Here is a 17154-nt window from a genome sequence, read left to right as displayed (position 1 = left end):
AAAGCCCGTCTAGCTCAGTCGGTAGAGCGCAAGGCTCTTAACCTTGTGGTCGTGGGTTCGAGCCCCACGGTGGGCGTTTTTTTTCCACTCTTTTTGGCTGAGAACTGAACTGCATTAGTTTATACTGAGTCATTCGGTGGGACAGATCAGTTGAATTATTTTTTTATCATCCTTTTTTGTCTATACATATATGGACTGGTATTACATAGCAATGTGGCATTTCCACTTTGGCTGTGTTTAGATCCGTAAAATGGTGGTAAAAAGCTCATGTCGGACACTGTAGCACACTATAGTACTTTTCGTTTGTTTGTGGTAATTGTTGTCCTATCATGATCTAACTAGACTCAAAAGATTCGTCTCGTCGTGTACATCAAAACTATGCAATTAGTTTTTTAATTTATCTACATTTAATGCTCCATGCATGAGGTAAAAGATTTAATGTGATAGGTAAATAGTGAAGTTTAGAGAGGGAAATTTTGGAACTAAACACAGCCTTCGAAGACTTCTCTCCCCTGTTCCTTTTACTTTCCCTCGAGATGATTCTTCCCTTTTTCCTCGGCAGTGTGGTCATGTTTTTCGTCGGGGTGGGGTGGGACGTGGGTGGCAAACAGGCCAGACCAGGCACAAGCCACACGCGTAGTAGGGATGTGTTTAGATACCCTAAACTCCTCCTAACTTTTCAGACTTTCCATCACATCAAAATCACATTGAAATATTAAATATAACAAATGACACATACATGGAGTACTAAATCTAGGTAAATAAAAAAACTAATTGCATAGTTTTGATGTACGTTGCGAGACGAATCTTTTGAGCCTAGTTAGGTCATGGTAGGACAATATTTACCATAAAAAATGAAAAATACTATAATGTGCTACAATATTTTTTCCGCGCTTCAGTGTTTTTTCATGGAAACTAAACACAGCGTAGCTCTCTTTTCTCTCTCTTGTCAACTGATTGAGTAGTCAAGTGCCCAAATAGTAGCAGCAGCAGTGGTTCCAGAAAGATACCCGACCCCACAGAGACCCAACCCCACAGTGCGTTCGCCTGTGCCTTGATTAATGGACAACCATGACCCGACCCAGTCAGTGCCTGCCTTAACTGAATGGACAACCACAACCACGCAACCGCTGTGCTCTACTGTATCTATCCTCCCAAAATACATCGAGCATGCGCGCTGTGAGAACCGCCCAATTTAATACTATTTTAAACGAACTGCCGGTCATTATCATCCAGATGAGAATTAACACGTGCTTGCCGGAGAGCGTGCCATGTATTATCCCACATCTAGAGACACGAATAACCGACACGTCATTCATCCAAAATAATATCAAATCTGGTAGTCCCGGTATGTGCTCTAACATACGCCCAGAATCAGCATATGCACATACCGTTTACAATCGAATACATCGCCAATAATCCACAAAGAGCAGTTTTACAAAAACAGAGTTCGAAACTTAATATTACAAGTTCAATATAGGTGGGTTTCAAGCTTCACTTACAAGCCTTGGGCTCACGAAAGTCATATTAAACAGAAACATAAAGTTTATTGCATTTACATGCTCTCACGGAGCTCGATTACGATAAAGACTTACTAAAGTGATGATGCCTTGATCAAGGACATCATTACAGCCACCACGACCTACTCTTCCCCCGAGTTTGGATCAGCGGGGTAGAAGTGGCCGAACACCACTTCCGGCTCATCTGCAACTAGGTTTAGAAAGCAACCTGAGTACAAAAGGTACTCGCAAGACTTACGCGATTACGTATACAAGGATCATGCAATGGCTCAAGTAAAAGCTTTAAGGTTAAGTAATTATTGCAGATGCATTAGCTCTGTACACTATCACCTATCAGAATTAATTAATCTTGCCCAACCCCAAATACTTTTAGATGATTAAGAGAGTAATATAATCTATAACTGATCATAGCTGTAACATGAACCATCCCCAACATAAACGAAAATTCTACGAGGAGTTCATGGGATAAAAGAGCTTGCTCATAACCGAGAGCGCGGCAATTCGAATTGATTATAACCTTGCAAGAGTGTACTACTTTACCCACACGACGCGAGGACCATGCGACTCACCCAACCGATCACGCCGGGCAAGGGGGTACTCACGTCAACCGTTCCCAACAAGGCTCGATCATTGAACCTCACACCTAGCTTACGAGTAGAGACTTAGTTCCACCAGGGACAACTCTAAACTTTCCTACACATAGGTCCACCTGAGGACACAATAAGCCTCTCTGCATAGCCCGTAGCCACGTATCTAGGACTGCACATCAATGATCAAGTAAAAAAAGTAATTGGTTTATCCGTACCATTATATTGGATATGTGGTAGCACAGAAAGGTGCTCAAAACCGACGTCATCCACGGACGGTACTTAAACGATTCAAGCGGACTATGCCCATGTGACTCCATTCTCTAGGTCCTACCATTCCGCTCGAATCTCGATACTACCAAACTCTTAACAACCCAACCAAACCAGTGCGATCAAGGGTAATCGGTAAATGTGATCCTCCAAACCATTCCTGTCTAGCGATCAATATAAGTATTCTAAGCAGGGCTAAGCATCTAGTCAAATTAAGTAGTTCATTGACTAACAACTGACAAAGACATAGATAACAATTCAAGGAAGGATAGTGCATCAAAGTAGGTACAAGAATGCAATACATACATAATATATATAACCCAACATTACCCAAGTGAGATAACTAAGCTAGTCAAATTAGATAGGTGCAAGGAATTATGCTTAGCTGCTTGTCTGGGTTAACTTCAGACTCGACCACGAACTGGACTCCGGGTTCAGGCTCAACGGGCTCGGCGGGCTCCACGGGTTCGACCTCCGGCGGTTCGGTCACTATAATGCATGAATGCGATGCAAGAATTAAGAAATGAACTAAACAACAAGAATAAATCATGAAATAATTTGAGCATGCCTAGAACATTGCAAGGAACTCATGAAAATTGGTTTTGCAGCAAAAACATTTTCCTATAATTAATCATAAATATATTAATTTTCAACCACTCTAAACAAGGTAAAACAGAAAAGGAATGCAAACTAAACTATACAAATCCAAGAAAATTATCTTAGATACTAGGCATGAAAGCAAAGCTAACAAAACTAGTTTTGCCATTTTATAACTTTCCAGCAAGAAGTTCTATATTAAACCATTTTTAGATAAAGCATAAGAAAACAAGCTAAAGTTTGATAAACAGCAAGGAAACATGTGAACAAGTTGCACCACTGAAAACTACACCTCACAAGGAGTCTAACAAAATTTAGTTTGAAATTTTTAGAGTAATACTCAAATAACTAAGCATTAAACTCACTTTTGCAAAATAAAACTATAAATAAATCTATAGCAATGTAACATGCAAAACAATATTTTTCTTGAGTAGATCTCAACTAGAGGAATCCAACAAAACAAGTTTCATAATTTTTGGAGTTATACATGAATTTCTACACATTTTGCAAGATTGCTGCACCAAGAAAAATGTTTGAAAACGCTGGGGGCTCCCACAGTCGGCCAGCCCAGCGGCTGACAGGCGGGGCCCATGGACAGCGGCCCACCAGGCCGGGTCAAGGCAAGGCCGGCCTTGACCCCGGCGTGGGCGCGGCCACGACGTCGCGTGCGTCGGGCGGTGCGCGCGCGCACGCGTCGCGCGCGGCGGCGGCGGCGTCAGGCGGCGCGGCGAGGCAGGGCCAGAGCAGGGAAGGGGAGGTGTGCACGGGGTGGAGGAGGTGGCGGCGAGCCTCACCGGCGGCGGCGCAGGCGAGGAGCGGCAACGGACGGGCGGCGCGACGGCGTCGGGCGGCGGCGGACCGAGGCGAGCGGCGGCGGCCCTGCACGGCAAGGCCCAAGGCCGGGTGAGCGCCGGAATCGGAGGAGGAGGGTGAGAGGGAGCTTCTCGTGCGAGGAATTGGCGAGGGGCTCACCGAGGGCGGCGAATCGGCGGCGGCAAGGAGCTCGGGCTAGCGGCAACAATGGGGATTTGGGGCTAGGGTTTGCGGGGAGAAGGGGGCTGGTCGGGCGCGGATAAGGAGAGGGCGAGGGGAAGAGTGAATGGGTGACACGGCACGCGAGGATGGCCGGCGCGTGGCGCGAGGATGGACGCCGGCGACGGGGCGACGCGTGCGGTGCGGCGCGCCGAGCAGAACAGAGAGAGGAGGCGGTGAAGAGGCTGACGGGTGGGCCCGGCGGGAAAAAAATCATTTCTTTTTTTTCCTTGGGCTATGACACGCGCATACCCGCAGCTATAGATGACAAAACGTACCACATGGTATGGATACGGCTCCAGCATGGCACGTTCTAGCACGATATGACTAGCATCCCAAAATCACCCTTTCTTTTGGTTCGCACAACTGTGAGTCCGATGGGTAAAAAAGGAAGCAGAAAATGTTTAGTCATGTCGGGCCGTGCCGGCTGCTCGGCCTAGACACGACACGAACAGCGCACAATCATATCGTGCCGGCACGATACGAACAGCGGGTGTGGCTGTGACGGCGTGCGTCGAAGCGGTTCCCGCGTGAGAAGGGAAGCGAGCGGGACGACGGCGTGTGACGTGGCGAGGGGGGAGGAGGGCAGCGGCGCGCAACGTACAGACATCGGGGGGGAGGGGAGGCGCGCACGGGAACTAGCAAGAGTTAGAGAAAGGTGGACAGAGGAGAACGATGACATCTGGTCTAGTAGGAAAGGGGAGGGAGATTAGTGTTTGAGAGGCGGGTGAGAACTATATATATATATATATATAAAAGTGGTTGTAGGTTGGGTCTGTGCCAGATCGTGCCAGCCCATTAGTCGTATTGTGCTCGTGTGGACAGTGCGTGTTGGGATTTTGGCTTATGCACGACACTACGACCGTGCCGTGTTAGCGCTGGCACTATATCCACTGCATCGGGTCGTGTTTGTGTAATATTTTCAGTGTTGTGTCCTGTACAGCCCATAAACATGACTCATTTGACCATCTATACCAGCAACCATCAAGCCAGAAGCCAGCTACCCTCCCTCGCCCACCGACATATGGGCCCAGACACTCGGTGCTAGATTGGATGATGGATTTTATACATAGTGTGTTTAGAAGGGCTTTAAAATTCGACTTAGATAATTCAAAAAGGTGGGCTCTAATCTAGTACAATTTTGTGCTAAAAATATATAAGAGCTAAGTTGGATTATGAAAAGATAATTAGGATCAATATCCATTACCATTTTTATTATACATATTTCCTCGACTGATTTTCATCTCTTTTTTCTTAACGGCTGAAAGTCCCTGATCAGAAAAAAAAAAGCTGACAGCGCAGCCCAGTCCAGTCCAACCCAACACACTCACACAGATATCTATCAAGTCAGCTGCAAGAAGCCGGCTGTCTGGCATTGCGACCTGTGAAAGCGACGCCTCTCCCAATAACCAATCTGTCTCCTGCTAATTGATTTATTGTGAGCTCCTACTTACGTCTCCTTTAGTTGCCGGGGTAAATTTTTTGAAATAGAATCTTTGCACATTTGAAATATTAAATATAAAGTAATTACAAAACTAACTACAGAACTCGTCTGTAAACAACGAGACGAATTTATTAAGACTAATTAATCCATCATTAGTACATATTTACTATAGCAATTACTGTAGCAATTTATTGTCTAATCATAACCTAATTAGACTCATTAGATTTGTCTCGCAATTTACAAGCAAAATATGCAATTTGTTTTTTATTCCGTCTAGATTTAATATTTCATATATATAAAATTCTTTTTCGATGCGATAGTTTTAAATTTTCAATTTCACAACTAAACAAGGCCTTACTACTACTAATTGCTTAGCGAAAGCGTTGTTCCTCTTCCCGCCAGAGGGACATTCTGACATTCCGGCCCAATCGCACATGCAGAGTACTCGTATGATACTGCATCACGGTCTGACCTCGAGAGCTGGGCATGTGATCCCAGCTGTGCTCCCGCCGGCCGAGTAACATCCATGCCTCGTGCTTGCTTGTTGGCCTTCACCAACGCTCCAGTTTCCGCCCACAAGTCCAGAATGTCTCAAACACGTACAGTCGTCCGTTAAAAAAAACAGAGAAAGAAATGGTATTGCTACATTCGCCTCAGTGAATAGTTTCAAAATATTTTCATAGTGTTTAGCCATCTGAAAATGAGCTAGTACCATAGACTAAAACAAACCCCATTCTTTCTTGGTAACAGGATGGCACTTTCCTTTTTGTTAGGGACAATAATAGCCACTTGTGCCCATTAATCTTTTTTCCACCATCTTGAAGAGATTAGCTCACCTTCCCAAGCCCATTCTCGTAGATTTTGAGAAGCACAATTAGCCGCCGACTACGCATCAATCAAGCGTGCGTGGTAGACTCGGTGCACGAGACAGCTGGCACGGACAGACCTGATCTAGCTACTACTCAATTATCGCCATCACCCGGGTCGCACAGCTGGTGCGGGGCGGTACGTAGAGTACCACTACCAGGTCTTTGCTTAACCTTAACACACACGGTAATGGCGATGCTGGAGGATACTGTTTTGGCTGTGGGTACTGTCACGGCGTACCCCGGAACATGCATGGCCTGTTTGTTGGTGCCTCAGGCCAAGGTAACCCCACCAACCACCAAAGCTGCAAAAAGATAACCGATATCATAGGTTTATTTGCATTTTCTGTACTCACAAACTCGGAGTACAGTACTAGGAGTATAAATGCTAGGACTTGCTTGCACTTCTTGGCACCGTAGTAGTGCTCCATTATTGTTGTTTTATCATTGTATATACTCCCTCCGTGTTCCAAAATATAGATTGTTTTGGCTTTTCTAGATTCATAGTGTTTGCTATGCATCTAGATATAGCATATGTCTAGGTACATAGCAAAATATATGAATCTAAAAAAATCAAAACGACCTATATTTTGGAACGGAGGGAATATTAGACTAAATGTATTTTCTTCACTTTTTATTAAGGTAGAAAATTTTCCTAAATGCAACATCCACTTGATAATATGGAGTTTGTTTGATGTGTCGCCAATTTGTTTTGCAATAGAATCTTTTAACTCTCCCTATTGTTGTAGTCTTTTCAATACAACATGGTGCTAAGTAATATTTGTATGGCCCACATTTTTCCTGCTAACAATGAAGTGCTTTCTTCCTTTTTTTCTGCTTTACACCTAGTGCACCATATATTGTTTTGTGAAGATAGAAAAACTTTTGAATATAGTATCATGAATAGTACGTGGCTGCTTTGTCAATGATGTTGAGATTTACACTTGAATTTATAGAGGCTTTGGATAACATTAACAATGAGGAGAGAAAGACTTTGGTAAAAACTTGGCCATCACAATAAAAGCTATGCTTGAAAATAATGGGAATGCAGAAAAAAATATTTATAATGTAGAACTTAGTAGTCGATCTCATTAATGTTTAACGATGCTGAAAATGAGTTCTCACTAAAAGTATGTTTAATCCTAAACAGAGGCGGATCCAGAGTTTGGATCAAAGAGGGCTCATTTTCTTCTTCCTTCTCTCTTCTCTCTTTCCCTTCTTATTCCCCTCTTCTTCTTCTTCCTCCTCCTCTTATGATCCGCCTATGATCCTAAAGCAAGAAGCTAGACAGCGATACGCGTGCGATGTGGTGTGTGTGCTTGAGTTCATATTTTGTTGGGGTGCTTGTATATGCTTATATACATGAGTAACGTTCGATATAGCTAGCTACTTCCAATTTCGATATGCTGTACGAGAGTTTTTAAAAATCAATTTATTATTCCGTAGTTGGTATCTTTGCCAGTGTATGAACGCACACACATATCTCCAACTGCACAACTATTATGTTCTGGAAATGAAATGGAAGTCAGCACCAATGCACACATGCGTTCACCAAAGAAAACACGGTAAATAAAAGCCCTTGCTATGCAATTCCTGCTGCGAGTACCGGCGTACCGCTAGCAGTTTACCCTGCGAATTGTCATCTCCGATCTCCCTCGCTTCGCTGGGGTGGGGAGGACGAGTTCCCCTCTTTCTCTCTCCTCATCACCCCCCGCGGCGAAAAGCGGCCCCCGTCTCTCTCCTCTCCTTTCCCCTTTCTCTCTCCTCTCCCCTCCCCACTGGAGAGAGCGGGACCTAGCACGCGAGGGAGAGGCGGGGGAGAGAGAGAGGGAGGGAGAGGCAAGCCGCGAGGCCACCGCCGACGCCGACACTGCCGACGCCGCCGTGATGGCTCGCCTGTTCCGCGAGTCCCGCCGGGACTCGTCCCACTCCTCCTCCTCCAACGGCTTCCTCCCGCCCGCGGCGGCGGCGGCCTCCTCCTCCTCGGCCCTCCCCTCGCCGTTCCCGGACCTCGGGATCGCGCTCTCGGCGGCCGACCTCCGGGAGGCCGCCTACGAGGTGCTGGTCGCGGCCTCCCGCACCACGGGCGGGAAGCCGCTCACCTACATCCCCCAGTCCTCCGCGGCGGCGGCGCCGCCGGCGTCCCCGGCCTCGTCCGCGTCCTCGGCCTCCTCCGCCTCGCTCCAGCGCTCCCTCACCTCCGCCGCCGCCAGCAAGATGAAGAAGGCGCTCGGCCTCCGCTCCTCCGCCTCCTCCATGGGCGTCGGCAGCCCTGGGAGCGGCGGCAAGGCGGCCGGGCCCCCGCGGAGGCCCGCCACGGTCGGGGAGCTCATGCGGGTGCAGATGCGCGTCTCCGAGCCCGCCGACGCCAGGATCCGCAGGGGGCTCCTCCGCATCGCCGCCAGCCAGGTAGGATCTCGCGCTCGATTAACGAGATTTCCGGTGGAAATGTAGCTCGGGATAACGCTTGGTCGATCGATCCTCGTTTGCCTGCCTGGTCGAATCAGTGGTGCTGGTGTTGGTGGTTTGTGGTAGTAGATCTGGAGTGGGTCAAGCTTGCCATGGTGTTCTCGGAGTTTGTTGGAGGGTTGGCCGAAAATTCAAATTTAGCTAAAAATACACCCATTTTCTTATCTTGTTCATTTTTGGTTTCGGTATTTCTAGTTGAGCATTGGAGTGCCATTGCCAAATATGCGCATGCTCCCTCCCCCCATCTATTTTTTTTAAAATTGTAGATCTTGTACTTTTGGTGTCGGCTGCAGTGAGTATTGCCTTTTTTTTTTCTTTTGGTAGTTCATGGAATATAGAATTCTGTCGCTCAACTTTGTAATTAGTAATAATCTTTGGTGGCACCATGGTTCTTATCTTGCCCTGCAGTTTTCGTCATAAAGTGTCAATGTGAAATAGGAAGGCACATGATTCATCCAACTTGATGCGGGAGGGTGTCCTATTTGATTTGTTTTGGAGGAGTAAATCTGCAATTCATTTGTGACCATTCGAACTACGGTCGCACAACAAAACCACTTCACATTTTCCTGAATTTATTAGGTGTTGCTTCAACCACACCTTGAGCTTGCTGAATTGACAGCTTGGGGTTTGTTAGACTATTTGTAGTGACAAATTTAGTTCTATGCTCTGATTATGGTTGATACTCCACCTCATATCTTGGATTTCAGAAGAGTTGTTAGTACAACTGTAATAATTATGTTGTTTAGAGTATAATGATTAGAACATGATCTCCAAAGTTTGGATGGGCATGATATAGTAATCACTCTCTAATGATTAGCATATGGTTTCCTAAAAATCTCATGCAGCATTGTTTGCTTGGTTCGTAACTCATATGTGAACATCAATGCTGGGCTGTTTAGAAAAGATGCAGTGATGCACGCTAACTTACATATTCACAAAAAATTTCAGAATTTCTATGCACTATTTCTGTTACAATATTGGACACATAATCAGTTTGATGGACCTTTGTGGGGGTTGTCCTATACTCCTATTTAGTTGGGAATTTTCGTTATAGGACATGGTGACCTTTTGCTAATACACTATAAAGTTTGTTAATACGCTTTTACATTTTTCGTGAAACAGCTTGGCAGACGTGCGGAATCCATGGTATTGCCCTTGGAATTCCTGCAACAGTTCAAGGCTTCAGATTTCCCTGATCCTCAAGAGTATGAAGCATGGCGGAGTAGGAATCTAAAGCTTCTTGAGGCTGGTTTGCTTCTTCACCCACTTGTTCCACTGAACAAATCAGATAGTTCTGCACAACGGTTGCGCCAAATTATACGTGGTGCATATGATAGGCCACTTGAAACTGGGAAAAACTCCGAGTCAATGCAAAGCCTACGAACTTCTGTCATGTCCCTTGCTGGAAGGTCTCATGATGGAACTTCTGATGGATGCCACTGGGCAGATGGTTTCCCCTTGAACCTGCATCTCTACCAAATGTTGGTAGAAGCTTGCTTTGATAATGATGAGGGCACTGTGGTTGATGAGATCGATGAGGTGATGGAGCTCTTGAAGAAAACCTGGGTTATTCTTGGAATCAATGAGATGCTCCACAACCTTTGCTTTACTTGGGCATTGTTTAACCATTTTGTTATGTCTGGTCAAGTAGATATCGAGTTGCTTTCTGCTGCAGAGAATCAGTTAGCTGAAATTGCTAAGGATGCCAAGACCACAAAAGACCCAAATTACTGTAAAGTACTGAGTTCAACATTAAGCTCAATAATGGGTTGGACTGAGAAAAGACTTTTGGCATATCATGAGACCTTCAATACAAGTAATATTGAGTCTATGCAAGGCATTGTCTCCATTGGAGTGTCAGCTGCTAGGGTTCTTGTTGAAGATATATCCCATGAATATCGTCGCAGAAGGAAAGAAGAGACCGATGTAGCTCGCAGCAGGGTAGAGACCTACATAAGGTCTTCACTCCGCACAGCTTTTGCCCAAGTAAGTGTTGTTGGTCGTAAATATGATCCTCAATCATGGATTCAATATATATGAAAAGTGCTGTTTTTGTACCTCAAAATACCTATATCTTTTCGTCGTGTTTTGTCTCGTCAATTTTTGCTCACAACCCATGCCATGTATGGTAACAGAAGTACAGAACAGCTAGAAAGTTAAAAGAATCCTGGAAACAATAGAGAACACTTTCCTCAGTCTTAAGTAATATTTGTACTCAACCACTCTACTGAATGGATGGTCTGAGATACTAAGTCTTGTAAAATTGATATTTTGGTAGAGTGCACCAGCTCTTCTTTTATTGATATTACTTTGACCTTTGTAGAGAATGGAAGAAGCGGATTCAAAACGTTCATCAAGAAACCCTACTCCAGTTCTTTCTATCCTTGCAAAGGACATCGGTGACCTAGCCATTAAGGAGAAAAATTTGTACAGTCCAATACTGAAGACATGGCATCCCCTTGCTTCGGGTGTTGCTGTTGCAACCCTTCATTCTTGTTACGGAAATGAGCTGAAGCAGTTTGTAGCTGGGCTTACAGAGCTGACGCCAGATACAGTTCAAGTGCTTAAATCAGCAGACAAATTAGAGAAGGACCTTGTTAATATTGCTGTAGAAGATTCTGTGGATAGTGATGATGGAGGCAAGTCACTGATCAGAGAAATGCCTCCATATGAAGCTGAAAATGCAATTGCTAATCTGGTGAAAGTGTGGATAAAAGAAAGGGTAGACAGACTCAAGGGATGGGTTGATCGGAATTTGAAGCAAGAGGTGCTCGTTTTACCCCTTCCCATCATCAAACCTTAATTTCTTGATATAAATACATACAATTGTAGATGCTGTGTGCTGTTGTAGTTTAAATTTTAATATTATTTTCTGTATATATCTCATGTAGCTTAAACATGCTGCTGTATCAATTTGTTATATACTTGGTTATAGCGGACCCTTTTTTCATCCCCAGTATCCAATTGTTCATGCTACTTTTCTTTCATGTCCATTGTCCATTTGCTGCTCATGAATGGTTAGAAACATCTGAAGTGAGCATGTTGTGTGTGATTTGGCTTTCGATCATGCCACCAACTTTTGTCAGTCATATTCCAGTATCATTCTTGCTGATTTTTATTTTCAGGTCTTGAAAACGCACACACAGCCAATGTGCAAACGGAATACATTGGCTTTGTGCAACTAGTTATTCTGAACAATCTTCTGGGAATAAAATAAATAAATTTCCATGTTTAAAATCGCGGGCTAAGACGTTTAGCGGAAGCCTTTCCAAAAAGCTAAGAGAGCTATAGCGAAAGCTATAGCGGAGCTATCCATTTAGCGGTTTGCGAAAAAAATATGCATAATGTAGCCAATAACATCATTAATGCAACCAATTTTAGCAAACTTTTCATAGCCATACGTCCATAATACATACAAAATTAGAAGCATCATTGGTCTAACACTCAAATAGACTCAACATGTCTTTTGACTGCCCAACTGTTCCCGTGCTGCTTTGTCTATGGTCCACCCTAGTTATATTGATTCTTTATTTCTTTTGGCTACATCTTTAGCGGAAGTAGCGGACATTTATTATCACTAAATCCTGTAAAAACCCCTTTAGCGGACATAGCGGACAAATGTTGTATAGCGTAGCGGTAGATCTTTTAAAAAGCTAATAGCGGACTATAGCGGGCTATTTTGTACAATGATAAATTTTTATACTGAAGTACATTATATGAAGTTCTGTTAGGTCTAGCTTGAAACTTGTTTATATAGGCTTTTTATGCTTTCTCAGCCACTGAACCTAACAATATCTTTTATGCAGACCTGGAATCCAGGTGCCAACAGGGAGAATTTCGCTCCCTCTTCTGTGGAGATGCTTCGGGTTATTGGTGAAACGTTGGATGCATTTTTCGAATTGCCTATACCAATTCATCCAGCTCTTCTTCCTGATCTGACAACCGGACTTGATAGAAGCCTGCAGCTTTACGTGTCTAAAGCAAAATCTGGCTGTGGTAAGTACTTGATAAATATGGGTTAAATAATTTGTGTGAATAGTATTTCCTTCGATGAGTCCCATTTCTGCTTTTGTATCACTGAACAGGAACACGGAATTCCTTTATGCCCCAATTACCTCCATTAACGCGATGCGAGGTTGGCTCCAAGTTATTATTCAAGAAAAAGGAGAAGCCACAAAATCTGCAGGTTCGTGTATCTCAAAATGGAACAACAAATGGAAATGATCCCTTGGGCCTTCCTCAACTGTGTGTGCGTTTGAACACACTTCAGTACATCCGAGGTGAGCTCGAGAACCTAGAGAAGAAGATAAAAACATGCTTGCGGAATGTCGAGTCAGCTCAGGCAGATATTACAGATGGATTGGACATCAAGTTTGAGCTTTGTCAGGCAGCCTGTCAAGAAGGCATTCAGCAAATCTGTGAGACGACTGCATATAAGGTGACATTCTATGACTTGGGCCATGTTCTCTGGGACACCCTTTACGTTGGTGATACCGCAACAAACAGGGTGGAGGTACTGTTGAGAGAGCTTGACCCTGTCCTTGAGACGATATCTGGTATGGTGCACAATAAAGTGCGGAACCGTGCTATAACCGCGTTGATGAAAGCAACTTTTGATGGTTTCTTGCTGGTGCTTCTTGCTGGTGGTCCTTTGCGTGCTTTCACCCGCCAGGACTCTCAGGTAATTGAAGATGACTTCAGGGCCCTCAGAGATCTGTATTTGGCAGATGGGGATGGTCTGCCAGAAGAATTAGTTGACAAGGCCTCCTCCCAGGTGAAGAATGTCCTGCCTCTCTTCAGAGCAGACTCTGAAAGCCTCATTGAGCGATTCAAACGTATGATGGTTGAATCAAATCGGTCAGCGTCCAAGAACAGGTTACCATTGCCTCCAACGACAGGGCATTGGAGCCCAAATGAGCCTAACACAGTCCTGCGAGTTCTATGCTACCGGAGTGATGAGACAGCTACAAAGTTTCTGAAGAAAACTTACAACCTACCGAAGAAGATTTGATTCGGGTCAGGGGATAGATCACATACCGTATGTACATTTTCCGCCATCACCATCAAGACATTCACTCAGGGTTATCTATCCTCGTCACACGCTGATGTGCCGAGGACCGAGGATGCACCCCACTGTAGATCTTGCACCGAAAGAGCGCCTGATAGATTGCAACGAGGAAGTTTAGTTCTGTGGTGCTAAGGGACGTTACTGTTTTTTTTTTATGGTTCGTGTCATTTGTACGTTACTTACAGCTCGATTTGTTCATTATATTATATATGTTTGCCTAATCCAGTTCTTTTGCTGACCTGGTGCTCGTGTATTTTGATTCATTCTAGCTTGTAACAGATATACCCAGCGTGTGAATAAGTTGTGTACTCGCGTGCTACCGTATTGTTCTTTTGACGTGGCATTTGTATATTTTTACTGCATTCTACACCCCGCTGTTTACATCTTTATGGATCATGTTCTTATTGGGATCTATTCTTTTCGGATCAAGCGAATTGTGTCCCTTGACGATGGGCAATGAGCTATCTTGGTGCACTTGGTCGATGGCTTGCAGACTTGCAGTGGAAGCACCTGTTACTATTTCCATGCTGATTTCCTTTTTTTTTTCCGTTACTCAGTGGCCATATTTGGATTTGAAACGTTGTGATGAAGTAGGTGCATGTCAAAAGAGGGAGATACCGGGCATGTACAACGCATGCAAGGTGCTTGGGCGAGAGTGCTCAAAGGGTCATATAATTAGGCATTAATGTAAGGTGTCCCTACAACAAGTTGGTGATTAAACAGGCTGAGCCGCAATGTTAGTAGCTTATACCGTAGATCTCCGCACATAATTATACGGTGTTTTGGACATCAAATTGGACCTGTAATTATTTACTTTTTAGCTGTCCAAAACATCTAATTATATCTGAGCGAGTATTAGAAACCAGTGTAAACTTAAACTTAAACTTCATATAATTTATAACAGAAAATTCTGAACAATAGGCATTGCTCTGATCAAGCACACAACAGGACCCTATGTCCAAGCTTTAAAGTTAAGCAGTTTACAGTGACGAAATTCGTACACAAACCGTGGAGCCACATCCAAGCTGCAGTGATGCATACGATGCCTAAGCCAGCGCCTTCCACTTGGGGACGAGGACAAGGGGAGCCCGCGGCGGCGTCGAGAGCCCCGGCGCCTCAACCATGTCCAGTTCCGCCGGGCGCGCGCCGCCGCCGGGGAGCTCCCAGTCGAAGTGGCGCAGGAGGCTGGCGAGCGCGAGCTCCAGGACGGGCAGCGCGGAGTTGATGCCGGGGCACATCCTCCGCCCCGCGCCAAACGGGAGGAGCTGGTAGTCGGTGCCCCTCAGGTCCACCGCCTGGGCCTGGCCGGCGGCGGCGGCACACAGGAACCGCTCCGGCCGGAACTCCTCCGGCGCGTCCCACGCCGCGGGGTCCCGCCCGATCGCCCACGCGTTGATCAGGAGCGCGGTCTTGGCCGGGATCTCGTAGCGGCCGCCCTGCACGGCCGCGGGGGACATGGACTCGCGCGGGAGGAGGAGCGGCAGCGGCGGGTGGAGCCGGAACACCTCCTTCACCACCGCTCTCAGGTAGCCCATCTTGCTGAGCTCCGCCTCGGCGATGGCCGGCTGCTCGGCGTCGCCGGCGACACGCGCGATCTCGTCCTGCACCTTGGCCATCACCCGCGGGTTGCGGATGAGCTCCACCATGGCCCATTCCAGCGCCACGGCTGTTGTGTCCGTCGCCGCGGCTATCATATCCTGCGCGCGCGCAGATCAAGGCAACAAGAAGGGATGATCTCGATCAGGAGGGACGTGCAGGGTTTTCGGCAATTAGAAATAATGAACGGATCGTCACCTTGGCGATGGCTTTGATGCCATCGTCGGAAAGCTCGAACCCTTGGGCGCCTTCCTCCTGCCTCAGCTGCAGCAAGACGTCCAAGAAGTCGCCGCCACCCTGCCCCGGCCTCGCCTTCTCCTTGTGCTCGGCCATTATCTCCGACAGGAACCTGTCCCACTCCCCGTTCATGTCGTCGATCTTCTTCTCGAGCCCCGTGACCCGCCTGAACAACCTTGCCGGCGCGTCCGGCAGCACGTCGTCCGCCTGGAACCCCGCCACCAGCGTCGCGGTGTGCGCCAGCAGCTGCCTCAGCCTCGCGGCCGTCATCCCGGCGGCGCCGGCCACCGCACGGGTGACCACCGCGTTCGTGTAGCTGTACAGGAGCTCCTTCAGCACCACGGCCTCCCGCGCCTCGGCGGCGCGCCTGGTGCGCGCCACGAGCTCCGCTGCCTCGGCTTGCCGCACGGGCGCGAAGGCCTCGACGCGGCGCTGGGAGAGGAGGTGGACCACCGCGATCTTCTTGGCCCGGCGCCAGTGCTCCCCGTACGGCGAGAAGGAGATGTTGCGGGAGCCATACGTCTGCTTGTGCGCCGCCGCGTTGTGCGGGCGGGAGGAGAAGGCGAGGTCGTGGTTCCGGAACAGGTCCGCCGCCGCCGCGGCCGTGGACACGACCAGGGTTCGCCGGCGCCCGAGCTGCAGGAGGAGGAGCCCACCGCCGCCGTAGTGGAGGTGCAGCTCGTGCAGGGACCGGTGCGGGAGCCGGCCGATAAGATGGAGGTGACCGACCAGCGGCAGCGACGGGGGCGACGGGGGGAGCTTGCTGCTGCTCCGGCGGCTCTGGAAGACGTAGAGGAAGCCGAGAAGCAGGGCCGCGCCAGCGACGGCGAGCACGAAAGCAGACATCTTCTCCTCACTCTGCCGGCTACTGATGGAGACAAGAACAAGATTGGACATTGCTCAATCAGCTCTCCATTGTTTATTTATCGTGGTCACTGACTCACTGCTAGTGCTAGGTTAAAAAATTTGCAGAGTCATCCTCAGAAGCATCATCCCTGACCTGGCCAGGGCATTCGACTACTCCTTTCGTTGCTTTCTCCAAAGTCCAAAATGGTATTAGAATTCTAGAAGTACGTTTAGTGTTTGGTTCACCCGTTTTTCGTGTGATCCGATCACACATTCACACCACAAACCAATTACATTAGTAGCAACTCCAGCACACCCTCTAAACAGCCGGCTATCTCAAGTGTAGAGAGTTAAGTCAAAAAGATGCACTCCAGCAGTCGAATTCGCTTCTCCACCCTTCATTCCATGTGAGTCTTTAGGAACCTCTCTATTATAAGTTAGAATTGTGGGTTATTGTTGGAGTTGGAGCAAATTTGAAGGACTTAAAAATAGAGGTAGCTACATTTAGTATTTGAGGGTTTGATTTAAAGGTTCTGCTGGAGTTGCTCGTATTTGGTTTGAGTGCTCTGTAATCACATACCGCAGGATCCAATAACGGCGCTCTACAAAGTTGATAACGGCC

General features: G+C 46.8%; 2 protein-coding genes and 1 non-coding gene across 3 annotated transcripts; 2 read left to right on the top strand and 1 right to left on the bottom strand.

Moving 5' to 3' along the window:
- The first annotated feature begins 3 nt into the window (after window positions 1–3).
- On the top strand, window positions 4–76 carry TRNAK-CUU. Its single transcript has one exon. It is a non-coding gene; the product is annotated as a tRNA-Lys (tRNA).
- Window positions 77–7991: 7915 nt separating this feature from the next.
- LOC120660442 (protein unc-13 homolog) lies at window positions 7992–14222 on the top strand. Its single transcript, XM_039938982.1, has 5 exons — window positions 7992–8725; window positions 9908–10771; window positions 11109–11552; window positions 12592–12781; window positions 12871–14222. Exons 1-5 carry the CDS (start codon window positions 8204–8206, stop codon window positions 13794–13796), a joined length of 2946 nt encoding a protein of 981 aa, XP_039794916.1. The 5' UTR covers window positions 7992–8203; the 3' UTR covers window positions 13797–14222.
- A 499-nt stretch (window positions 14223–14721) lies between these two features.
- Window positions 14722–16556, bottom strand: LOC120660443 (cytochrome P450 71A1-like). The gene is made up of 2 exons (XM_039938983.1): window positions 15648–16556; window positions 14722–15550 (listed from the first exon to the last, which is right to left on the bottom strand). The coding sequence occupies exons 1-2, from the start codon at window positions 16530–16532 to the stop codon at window positions 14900–14902; spliced, it is 1536 nt and encodes a 511-aa protein (XP_039794917.1). The 5' UTR covers window positions 16533–16556; the 3' UTR covers window positions 14722–14899.
- Window positions 16557–17154: the final 598 nt, after the last annotated feature.

The sequence above is a fragment of the Panicum virgatum genome, chromosome 2N (assembly GCF_016808335.1).
Source record: "Panicum virgatum strain AP13 chromosome 2N, P.virgatum_v5, whole genome shotgun sequence".
NCBI lineage: Eukaryota > Viridiplantae > Streptophyta > Magnoliopsida > Poales > Poaceae > Panicum > Panicum virgatum.
This window is presented reverse-complemented; position numbering and strand designations above follow the sequence as displayed.

Coding starts and splice junctions, on each gene's coding strand:
- LOC120660442 (XM_039938982.1), top strand. CDS start 8,204: ATGGCTCGCCTGTTCCGCGAGTCCCGCCGGGACTCGTCCCACTCCTCC. Junction 8,726..9,907: donor TCCGCATCGCCGCCAGCCAG/GTAGGATCTCGC, acceptor TTCGTGAAACAG/CTTGGCAGACGTGCGGAATC. Junction 12,782..12,870: donor TAAAGCAAAATCTGGCTGTG/GTAAGTACTTGA, acceptor ATCACTGAACAG/GAACACGGAATTCCTTTATG.
- LOC120660443 (XM_039938983.1), bottom strand. CDS start 16,532: ATGTCTGCTTTCGTGCTCGCCGTCGCTGGCGCGGCCCTGCTTCTCGGC. Junction 15,551..15,647: donor GCATCAAAGCCATCGCCAAG/GTGACGATCCGT, acceptor GCGCGCGCGCAG/GATATGATAGCCGCGGCGAC.